The sequence below is a fragment of the Crocodylus porosus genome, unplaced genomic scaffold (assembly GCF_001723895.1).
Source record: "Crocodylus porosus isolate Cpor-Errol unplaced genomic scaffold, CroPor_comp1, whole genome shotgun sequence".
NCBI lineage: Eukaryota > Metazoa > Chordata > Crocodylia > Crocodylidae > Crocodylus > Crocodylus porosus.
The window spans coordinates 37774792-37787035 of NW_017728886.1; the positions used below are offsets into that span (position 1 = coordinate 37774792).

The following is a 12244-nucleotide window of genomic DNA, read 5'->3' on the forward strand; positions in this document are numbered from 1 at the left end:
TGTACACATGCTCCGATGTGTTCTGATTAGAATGTGTCAGAGCAAACTTAATTAATCGAGTTTGCATTCTAATGAGAAGATTCCATTATGCTGCAGCATCCTGCATTTCAAAATGGCACTTTAACTACAGCTTGTCGAACGAGCTGTAGTTAAAGTCACCCCGCTGCCATTTTGAAATGTGGGATGCTGATGTATGAGATGCTGTGGTATTTTAATTAGAGCAGCTCCCAAAAGCTCTAATTAAAACCTCCCCCACCCCGGAGCACATGTATAGGCACCCAATGTTTTTTGAGTTCCTTGCAACAGAAGAATTTATTTATTGTTTTTTATAGTCAGTCCTGGTGGCAGAGCTGTACTGTTGCATGTCCAAATGGTGTGTAGTGGAATGACTTTCAGGGATGGTTAACTCTGAAAAAAGCAGAGGTAACTGACAAATAAGCAGTCACAGACAGTGGTACCACCACCAGGATGTGGTAGGGACAGCAGATGGCAAGAACCATGTAAGAGGTCATGTGCAGCAGCTTCTCCATAATAAAAGAAATTGGGCACAAGCTATATTTGTATCTTCTTGACTTGTCCAAATGCGACAATTAGAATGTAACAGATGCTGCTGTTTTAAAAGGCTGCCCTCTTGAAACCACTCCAAATGTATGTGTCCACCCCCTTCGGGTATGTCTCACCATGTGCCTGGCGCTCCTGGAAAGGGTCACTTTCAAGAATGCCCCACCCACTGATACAAGCCAAACACAGAGCTGAATCAGTTTCCCATATGCTTAACAGCAGCAGGTTGAGAGGACAAAGGATGCCCCAGAGTCACTTTGCTGCCTCATTGTCAAGTTTGACATGTGCAGGTGGGATTTGGTGGACAGGCTCTGCATGACAGCAACACTCCTAGGACCAGGAATAGCAGTGTAGACTTACCTAAGCTATCTTTATGAAGAGGATATGCTATTTTTTTTCTGTTGGGAGAATGCTCAGTATCACTAAAACAGCAGCTTATGGATGGAATTGAATGAGTTGGCAAGATTTTTGGAAACTAATTTGATTTTTTTTAATCAGATGGAAGCTTATTTTATGCTGGGATTTAGTTGCAACTATAGCTAATAATTAACTTGCATGTTAACACTACACAAGTTGAAATACACCACAGATGCACTGCAGATGCGCATCTGTGGAAAGTGGCAAAGAGCTTAAATCAGAATGTCATGTTATAATTGTAAACACATTTTCACACCCAAACCTACACTAATGGAACACAGTTTGACAGAGTGGAAGGGAAGACATTATAAAGAAGTGCTTAGAAGAAAATGAGTGTATTCTCAAAGGTTTATTTCCATGGCTTTATCTCTCTAGTTCTCTGCTTGCATTGCCACTTGCTTTGCAGAATGTTTGTATAAGGCTGCAAATAGATGTTGCCGTTGTGCCACCATAAAAATGTTCGTGGTGGTACCAAAGCCCAAATGAGCAGACATTGCTGCCGCTTGTTCCACTCAAGATGCCCCAAAATGGTGGTGCAACAATTCCTAGTAATAGTTTGTGTTTCCTATCACAGTGGATGCTTGTGTGCTTATGGCATGAAAGCAAAAGCAGTCTGGGGCTTTCCAGCTGCCCTGGGCAGGTGTTCCCAAGACTCGGGGCCTTATTTTTCAGGACACCAGCTCCAATGTTTAGCCCTGACCCCATGAATTGCCTGCTCCAGGCCCCAGGAATTCTCCTGCAGATCCTGGGACGTGTCTCATGCGGTTCTGGAGGCGGGGAATGCATAGGATTCCCCAGGGAGCCCTGGGCCAGGTACCTGGGGCTGTTGTGCCGCAGAATGATGCTCCAGGACCAGCACAGGCCCATTCTTACAGGATGGGAGTCCTGGATGACATCTGTCTCTGCCAATCAATGGGATCACATTCTGAGTTGGAAGCACCCTGTTATAGCTGATCCCACTATAAAAACCGACATCTGTTTGTAGCCCCTGTGGTAGATTTAGGTAGTATCAATACAGATCAATTAAAAAAATAGAATAAACATCTCAGGTGTATCCGATACTAATGATCTCCATGAACTATGAAGCAAATAATGCACAAAATTTTTCCTTTTCCTCCTTGCATGTTTTGAGACTATAAATAACAATCTGAGGTTGACTAAGGTAAACAGTGAAACGGACATTTTAACAAGAACTTGATACATAAAATTAGACTCTCTCTCTGAAACAGTTATAATTAGTGCCTTTGTCAAGTTCCTGACAGCTATAAATACATATAAAACTTCATTTAAACATTCACATTTTTTTCTGACACATATTTGTTTTATTTGTAATAATAAATATACGTATGAATGTGTTCCTGGGTCAGCCGGCAAGGTTCTTTGGGTATATGTAATATCTTTTATTGGACCAGCGAAAGAGTTGTAAAAAAGTTATTTGCAAGCTTTTGGGCACAAACACCCTTCTTCAGGCATTGGGAGATGGGTAAGCTGTGCTTGTTCAGAAAACGTTCGGTATGTTATTAAAATGGAACATAACTAGCAATGATACGAGTACAACCTTGATTTTTCTTGAGATTGAGACTGAGGTCTTCAGTAACAGGTGCAGGTACTTTGTTCATATATGTTATTCATCAATGTCAATGTGCTTTACCATGCCACGAAGAAGGAAACTGAGGCACAAGGAGGTGACTTGCTGAAGGCCTGTGACAAAGCTGGGAATACACCTAGACTACTGCTCTAATCACAAAACTACACTGCCTTCCTCAGACACGTGAATTATTGTGTGGATGTTAACTTAGTCAAAACAGTTGGCACTCTAGGTGCTTTTAGGAATCCTGCTAGGTGCCTATTTATACCTTACGTGTTAAAATACCTCTGAGATCTGGCCCTGGGTTTACATAAAGGGAAAGAAGCAGGGAGCAGTATATTCTAATCATAATTTACTTACAAATTGCTCTGCAATATATTAAAGAAGAAAACAGAAAACTGCTTTTTAGCAAAAGTAATTAGTAGGTCAGCAAAGGCAACTCAATAAACTTCACAATATACCAGACTTATGCAGTTGTAAGTTCTGTGTTAGTTTAACTGAGGTTTTAATGCAGGCAATTCTAAATGCATATAATTTGGGAGCTTCAAACTTGGGTATGTAAAATTATGTATTTAATCAATATTTAGGCATCTTAAATAAATGCCAGACTCTTTCAGAGGTGCTGACCATCTGAGGCTTTTAATGATCTCTGTAGCTAAAGTCAATAAAAATATACTAGACCTTCCATTACACTAAGAAAGGTGTGTATGAGCAAGATAAAAAAATGCAAGTTGCTACATATGTGTGTCTAAAATTGAAAAGAAAATTGGATATTGTTATAAGTAAAGATTGCAAAGTGTACCCTGCCCGCATGCCCATAGTCTAAGATTACATGTGTAGACTTTATCATAGACATGTTATGATTTTTTTTTTGAGTACTTAATTGTGCAGTGTCAGTGTTGCAACTGTCATGAGGCTACTGAAGTTCTGTAAACATCTAGATACTAAAAAGACTTCTGTAATGGTAATGGATTTGGGGTGGGTGAAGAGGAAGGGAGTTGGAAGAGGACAAGTGAATGGGGGGGAGAAGCAAATGTAACAGACAGAAAAGCTGTCCAAAACATTTACATTATTATGACACAATAAAAACCTACATTAGGATTATCTTGAGGTTTTACCCTGAGTACCTTGCACCATACAGAGAATCTTCCAATAATGTTCTTCTCTATATAGGCATTCCTTTGGTTGTTATCTTGGTCTTGTATGCGCATCAGAACACAGGATCAGATCCTGTATCTGTTCATTGAAAATTATTAGAATCCTGGATATATTCATTTATTATGTGTACATAAAATTTTATCATTTAGAAATTTAAAATAAAATTTAAAAAATGCTTTGATATTGCCAGAAAGGATTTGACGTCTTCAATGCACTAGACTTGATGGAAAACAAAACATTCCTGGAAAAACTCAAGTTTGGGATTGGAGATGGTAACTTGCAGTATTATCTGTACAACTGGAGATGTCCTGGGATGGAATCTGAAAAGGTAAGACTGAAAAGGGGCTTCTGTGTGCAGCTAAGATAATACTGAATTCACCTACAAATGGCAAAGTGAAGATAATGTGTAAATAAAATGTTTGAATTGAATAGGTCTAAACTCCATAATTAAATGCAAACAAGCCAGTCTTTTGTTGCTATACTTGCACTAAGTACTGCATTTTTCTCTTTCTTGTAGGTTGGTCTTGTATTACAATGAGGACACTTGTGTTTATAGAACTCTGAAGTCATCATTTGAGTTGATTTAATTTCCATAGCAGTTCTTGGAATGGTGTTGTTCAAGAGAAGAGTAAAAGCACAACATCAGTAAAATTGAAATAGTCCATTAAATCTGAAATAACGAAGAAAACCATATGTGACCAGTTTTTTACACATTTTCAGATAGAATGGAAAGTTCATGAAACTCTTATTGTCCATGAAAAGAATAAAAGCACATTCATTTAATTTTCAAAGCTTAGCTTGCACCTTGATAAAAAGAAGGTATTTTTTCCACTCTGTAGAAAAGACTGTTTTGTACAAACTGAGCTACAGTGGTGGATTAGGGTACAAAAATCTTCGCTATTATGTGGATGAACTGCTGCATTTCTATTTATTAAGTGGTGGTGTATGTTTGTCAGTGTAACAGAATGAAGGATCCAAACTTGAGTATCTTTGCTTATTCACTTTACATGGATTTCATCATTTGGGGGAAAAATTATGGAGTATGACATTTGTAGCTATTATGAAAGTCCTGGATGTTTTTGTAACTGGAGCAGTATGAAAATGTACTGGTTTGACCTGGTGCATTTGTTTCTCCATAAGCAACGCTGCCAAAACAATAAAAATACAGATTTGTACTTTGATCTTCAATAGATCAGTGGATTGATTTAAGAGTATTGCACTGTTTAGTGCAGACATTTTCTATGTTGCTGGAATGATTATACATTACTGTACTTAATTTACAGTTGTGGCACAAGACCTTAGTTTTTCCTCAGTAAATCAACATCAGCCTCTGTGTAAAACTAAGATTTTTTTTTAGTAGTGCTATCCGACTATTTATAGTTTGAATGTTTTCAATGCTTCTGCAGAATTGCACATATTCCTTTTGTCGACTTTGATTTCTTATGAAGTCTGTAATTCTAATGCAAAGTATCTTGTGTAAATAAGTATTCATAAATTGTTTCTGGTAGTGGTTTTTATCCTGAGTTTGGAACAAGGAGTTTCATTGTATATAGGGCCAGTAATCAAAAGAAAGATGTTCCTCTTCAGTCTTTGAAAGCTTACGTACTGGCCTGTCCTGAAATGTAATTTCTCCTGTCCCTGTACTCCCCATGAATGCTCAGCAACCAATAAGGCTTCTGAAGCACTTTATAATATACATTCCAGTATAGTGACATAGTTCATTGTGATGGCAGTTCTTATAGTTCATGTATGGTGCGGTCACATGTGGACCAAGAAAATCTGAAGTTGTGAAAATTCTAGCTGAAAGTGCCAAACTGTGATAGTGAAGCCTACATGCTGTGCAAGTATTTTGGATGTCACTAGAATATCTTATGTAATGTGTGTAGATAAATCTTCCTTTTTAATACCCCCATAATCCTAAATGTCAGAGCAAGCTTTGCTCCAAGCTTAGGGGATTTATGCTTGATATTGTCTTCACTTGAACTGATAAAGTAGTCTGTGCCTCCTTAGCACTGAATTGTATAGCAGTTTATCTCCCACCTGTCTTTGTTTTATAATGGCAGGATGGGGACTCTAATTCCTATGTACAGTAGGCTTGTAGGCCAGATCCGCAAAGGAACTTAAGTGCCTAACTGCCAACCCAGGTGCCTAAGTCTAAAATTTAAATCCTCAGAAGCCCTGCTGGTCATATTGAAGGTGCCTAAGTTTTCATCACTCAAGTTCCCAGGCATATGCTTCTGGCATACCTGTAACCATCTAACCCTTGGCACTGTCAAGTAGTTGGGTACTTGGCCTGCACTTAAGCCCTACTTGGGATCCACACATTAGGTAGTCTGCTCCTGTAGCCAAGGCCTGATCCTATAGGTATTCTCGGAGCACAGCTACAATGAGACGCATGCATACTGGACAGAGGTGCTGCTCCACTTGATCACAGCACCCTGGTAGTTACAGCAGGATGTGGGTGACACAGTTTTCCATCCTCTCCTCTCTGTGATATGATCCTCCATCTCCTTATTTCCCAGGTTAAAGGTCAAATTCCACAGCTGTATGGTGTTCTGAGGTGAGCATCTCTTAATCTTTCTGAGTGAAGCTGCTTACTTGATAAAAATCATTCACTAGTCTGAGAGTGGGAGCACAACTTGTCCCTAGTGATTGAGCTGAAAGAGACCTACATTTTAGCTCTTGCTCCTACAGGTGCTTACTACAAAATACTTAAATATTTTTGGAGCAGGGGCTTACTACCAGTTCCACCTGGCAGTTGTGTGTTGTAAGCAGAATGCTGTAGTCATTCTTATCTTCTCTAGCAGAAGATTTAATCATTAAAAGAACAGAGAACACCTTCAGTCAGAAAGGTGTACAGGAGCCAAGTTCTGGAAGTTAGATCATTTTCCTGAGAGGTAGTTCTCAAGTCCCTTTAGACAGAAGAAAGAATTGAATTTGGAATGTCTATATCCTGAATGCTCTAATTCTTAATTCTTAGTTTAAGGTGGTGAGGGGGGAGGAGGAAGTGTCCCTTTTGTGTTTGGTTTGTAAAGGCTGATTTGGATACCGTGGCCTGACTCCCCAGAGGTGCATGCTGACTGTTGCAGTGTCAGCAAGTTCCACCATCTTACTCAGCACCTTACTAGGCCTTCTTACATTCAAGATCCATAGCAATGCATGCTCTCCCAAGGCTGGAATCTGTAAGGACTTGGATGCTGAAAGTGGCAGTTAGGTACCTCAGTTCAAAATAGAGCCTTAGCATCCCCCACTCAGTCATTGCCTAACTTGGGAGCTGGCTGAAAGCCCTCGCTGCCCAGGCTTATGACACAGAATTGCCTGAAGTTCTGTTTCCAGGCACAACTAGAAGCTCCTAAGCCTTGACTGTGCTGAGCAACACAGCAACCACTCATGCTTTTAACATTTGAGATTCATTCTTGCACATAGAACTCAAAACTCTTTTCATGAGGTTACTGGTAAAAGGAACATCGTCATTTGCCCTGTTATTTTTTAAGGTCTTTAAGCATGATGGCCTATATTCAATAAAGGACTTCAGGGCTAATTTCTGGGTACTCAGTCTCTGGAACGGAAGCCTGGCTCCTGCATTAAGTGTCTAGGTTTCCTTCATCTGGCATAAGGTGTGATGGGGAGGGAAGTTAAGTTTTGTTTTTTTTTTTGTTTTTGTTTTCTGTTTTTTTTTGCACCGGTCCTGGAAGCACTGCAATACCAGGTCAATGCATGGAGTGGATGGAGCACGCTCCGGTTCCACCACCCAATACCAAAAAGAATCTGCTCAATATAGACCTCCGATGGAGGACATATAAGAGACAATTACCATGGGGAGCTCGCCTACGTGGTCACGCTGCTTCCCCTGCCAGAGCAACTTCAGAACAAGACATTCTGAGCAGGAAGAACCAAAGAGCTAGCGATAGTAAATACTGAGTAATACTGAGGATGGGTCAGAAATCACTAGGTGACAGAGGGCTCCAAACACAGCTTTAACCATTACACTTGAGTCATGCTTTATATCGTCTCTGGCCCAATGGCTCTTAAGTGTTTTACTTGGCAGGATCAGTTTCAAAAGACTATGAGTATCCCCATCAAAAGAAAGTTCTAGCCTGTCTGGCTCACACTTGGCAGAGCACTTTAACACCTCATTATACCTATGCACATGTACATATGTATATGCACACGTGCAACCCCCCTCCCCCCCCCATATAAACACTCTGGCAGACTTCTAGAAAGGTGTGGCACCTTATATATATCTGAATCTAGCCCTCAATGTCTAAACTCTTCTTCAAAAGCAGCAGGGGCATATTGTGGTGTTTTAGGTGGCTCCTCATTCTATGCTACCTTTTGTGGATTCCATCCTGAGGTGGCTCACTTTCCCTTTGCATTACCTAGGGTGGCCTAAACTGGGGTTTACTAAGTAATAAAATGCCTGCAATGTAGCTGTTGTAAACTCTAAGGCCTGTTGGGTTTTTAAGTGTACTGTGAGGGGCCTTGGACAGAAAAATACTGTTTGCATTCCCTAGAAAGGCAAGGTTTGAACTAGGCATTGAGCTGCTCAGACTGGGCAATCCTGTACATACCCAGTTTTGGACTTGGCACCTAAAGCTGGCATCAGGCATAAAATGGGGAGCTTAAATTCTTTACCCTTAGCTCCAGGAGACAGATCAGGGCTGTTAATCTCCCATCTTCCCACTATCACATCCCACAAAGGAACAGAAATACCTCATGCTTACAGTTTCCAGTTTGCCAGCTTAGGTGTCTCACCACACAGGCCTGGCTTTTCTGGATTTCATTCTTCTGTGCTTCAGTTTTTCCCCCCAAGTAATGTAAAAGTGATATAGCCATGGTGGTCCAGAAATTACGTGAGAGGCAAGGTTGTAGAAGTATTCTTCCAGGCACAGTCTGCAGAAGACTTCTATTTCTTCCTATATTAGAATTTTGTCAGGTCTTTTTTTTTTTTCCTCTGGACAGAAGTTTAGGCCTTTAGAGAATAAGACCTTTGGATACTTCAGAATGGACTAGGGGGTGTTCCAAGTTGATGTTGATCTTGCATTTGAAAGCTTGTCTAACTATCCCAACTATACAGTTGGCCCAATAAAAGATATCACTTTAAATCCTTGCCTCTCACTCAGTTTTTCCCAGCATTATACAAGAGAGCTTGGATGCCTAAGGGATTGGATTCCACCAAGCAGCAAAGTGCCTAAAAGTTATATGTTGCAAAGTCTAAGCCTATATAGAGCGAGCCATCACCTAGACTAGAACTTGTTTAGCTTGTTCAAGCATCCAGCATAAGCAACAGTTTGTACTTTAATGTGTGTTAAGTAGATTCAGTTAAAACCTAACCATAATCTCATTTTAAAGTATACATTATTGCCCTTATTTACACTAGGTTGAAAGTGACTACATTCCAAGATCAAACTACTACATGTTAGCTTAGACCGGGAGCCCACTGGCCAGATTTGGCCTGTGTAGCCCTAAAAATCAGCTTGTGGAGCTCAGACCAACTGTGTGCGCTACATCCAGTGTAGAGAGTTGGGCTGGTGCATAGGTTGGACCTGGCTCAGCGCATGCTGCATGCAGTGCCTGTGTCAGGCTGGCCCAAGTGCTGGCTCCTGGAGCTAGCTCGCAGGGCTATTCTGGGTCCCAATCCAGACCAGCCCCAGAGCACACAGCCAGTTCAGCACAGGCACCTGCACCCTAGACACTCTTGTGTTATATATGGTATCAAGTTCAGGTCATGCACCAGACGCAGTGTAAGCCCCAGAGTTGGGTCAGTACTGTGTGCAGGGCTAGATGAGTTTGATATCCCTGTCATGAACTGGAAGCTACTTGGTTGATTGGTTTTATATGTAACAAGTCAACAAGGAGCCACAGCCCTGAAGCACAGAGGAAGTAGAAATCATTAGCCACTGCTCATCCCTCCCCACACCCACCCCCAAGCAGTTAGAATTTAGCCACTAGTTTGTTAATTTTCAGATAGACTAATGGCTCTGGAGTCAGTACTACTGACCTTTTCTTTTTAGTTACTGTCCCTAACTGAAACATCATTTTACAAAAACCAGAATACTGATAACCTAGCTGGTGGGGTGAGCGCACTATGGAACGTTTCACAGCATAGAAGGTCCATCTCTATTTAAAAGTAACAAACAGAATAATCTCCATTATGGTAAGTGGCTTTGTAGTACTAGTGGCTCCTGCGTATAACATGAAATTTAAGTAAATTATTCAAATTTGGTTGAGATTAGTCAAATCAGTCTGAATTCCCTATCATTGCATGATTTTAGCAAATAACTGTGTATTTCATATTAATTCTACTGCACAATACTGCCATTTCCTGAAATTAAATAGAACACGCATTTACTATTAGGAATTGTTTAAGCATGGGACCATTTCCAGCTTCATAGTATGACATGTAATATGAAGCACACATCAATGTTCTCATCTGCACATTTACTTCATACACTGAATTTTCTGGAAATAATTTCTAGATACTCCCTTTGAGAAATAAATTTGGACATTTGCTTTATTTCCATTTAGCATGTAGATCTATGTGAGAGAATGTTGTGGCTTGCATACATAAGTCTTTTAAAATGCATTTTCCTGCAACAAAATAGTATTTTATCTTGGCCTGCGTATGAGAAATACATGGTTTTTATTTAGCACATCAGAGGCCAAATATATATGAAATCCAATTTTGCATGCAATACTTGACCAGTACAAACCTAGGGAAGTGTGTTTACACTACCAGTTACAGATGTTTGCTTGAAACCAGCATTGAACAAATAAGCAAACTGAAAACAAGAAGTTCATACCAGCATGGATATGTTCAAATAAACTTCAAATTTGATATTCCTTTGTTTGAATAGTAACATTTAATGCCATAGTTTCTGTTCAAACTATATTACTTCCTTAAAATACTAATTTTGCATGCCACTTGTTACAATGCATGTCTTGTACAAAACTGTCTCTCTTATTTTAGGTACTTAATAATAGTCATCCTTAAACCCAAGCTTTCCAAACACTAATCAGAAGTCACTATTTACACAGATTTACAATTTAATTTCTAAATAGGAAAAAAGTCTTACAACTGTGTAAATACATTAGTTGATCTCATTTTGCATCGGTCAAATGGCTTGCTATCTTTAAGTTTAATTAAATTGTTAGGGTATTAGTTACAGACAGCAGTTTCTCACATTGCATTAAAAAAAAAGTCACTTCACCCTTAATGAAAGAACCTGAAAGAGTTATTTTGAAATGCGTTTTTTCTTTTTGGGGGGTTTCCTTATCTTATTTGGATTTGGAACAAGCTTTTTAACTTTGAGGGTTTGTAAAGTTACAGTTGGTGCATCTGGTGTATAACTTTCAGTATGCTTCCGCTTTTGGCTTAGGGAGAACTCTTCCACTGAAGTGTCCATAAGCTCGGAAGCTTGTATTTCCAGAGAACCACTATTTGCATCTGGCACAGACTGCTCATTTCCATGGTGAATCCATGGTACATCCAAGGTAGGAATCCTGGCAATTATAGCTTCTGCTACTTCAGTAAAGCTGTCAGAGTTCCTTCTGAAGCCCAGTGCTAGAACAGAAGTTAAACCAAGAACAGGTGCTATGCTTTCACTAAGACGTGGGACCTGGCCAGCTGGAACTGCTCTACTTGCACTCAGCTGAATAAGGTGCGAAGTGATCAAAGCAGGTTTTGCAGATTTACAGACCAGCACTAAAAGAAGTTCATTTTTTTCTAAAGCTCTTGTGACTTCATTAACTCCAATAGCAAGCTGCTTCCTGATATTTAAGTCAGTCCACCCTTGCTGAGTGCCTTCCTGTTCTTTCTCTTTTAGAAGTTCACTAGCACTAGTATCACAGGTTTTTTTGGCTTGTTTTATTGCATTAGAACTTTTTTTCCTGCTTGCAACTTCAATCTTTTTAAGTCCAGTGTGTTTAATCCTTTCTTCCAAGGTCTGCAGTATAAAGTGCACATCTTCTCCCTCTAGAGTACGCCATGTGGTAACATACGGGTTATTTAAAGAAGTTTTCACAGAAATTTTCTTTGTTTTACGTACTGATCCACCCCCTGCCTTCACTATAGGCATCTTGATACTGCTTTGTGCTTTAGCAGCTCAGCTGTAGATGAAAGGAGAGAGAACTTATTAGCAAATGGTCCACAAGAAGGGCCCCCTTTGAGCATGCAACAAGCCCTTATTTCTTACTTCCTTAGCTTAAAACACAATTAAACTCAAGAGGCATATGTATTTAACACTGGCCTTCACAAAATACTTGGCTATGCAGTGTCTCCCTTATTCATTTTAACAGGTTGACATTTGCACCCAAGTGACTCACCTGAAAGTGAACAAAAACAACTGGAAACACTACAGACAAGGCCGTCCCTGGAGTGGAGGAGGGGGCCACAAATCAGGGCAACTGCCCCAGGCCCCATGAACAGGGCTGTACAGGCCCTGCTTCATGCCACCAGCTACACACTTCGGCCACTCACAACCCCCACTCTCCCAATAACTCCCCTTCTCCCCCCCCCCC

General features: G+C 40.3%; 2 protein-coding genes across 5 annotated transcripts in view; one reads left to right on the forward strand and one right to left on the reverse strand.

The window, feature by feature from the left end:
• Window positions 1–5239, forward strand: part of NMT2 (N-myristoyltransferase 2) — a 44454-nt gene extending 39215 nt beyond the window's left edge. For all 3 annotated transcript variants that reach the window (XM_019532645.1, XM_019532661.1, XM_019532652.1), the window contains 2 exons: window positions 3915–4052; window positions 4242–5239. In XM_019532645.1, coding sequence (XP_019388190.1) covers window positions 3915–4052; window positions 4242–4262 — 159 coding nt within the window. In that variant the 3' untranslated portion in view covers window positions 4263–5239. The remainder of the gene's footprint in view (window positions 1–3914; window positions 4053–4241) is intronic.
• A 4921-nt stretch (window positions 5240–10160) lies between these two features.
• RPP38 (ribonuclease P/MRP subunit p38) overlaps window positions 10161–12244 on the reverse strand; it is a 3924-nt gene continuing 1840 nt past the window's right edge. For both annotated transcript variants that reach the window (XM_019532676.1, XM_019532670.1), the window contains exon 2: window positions 10161–11833. In XM_019532676.1, the coding sequence (XP_019388221.1) occupies window positions 10960–11802 (843 nt within the window). In that variant the 5' untranslated portion in view covers window positions 11803–11833 and the 3' untranslated portion in view covers window positions 10161–10959. The remainder of the gene's footprint in view (window positions 11834–12244) is intronic.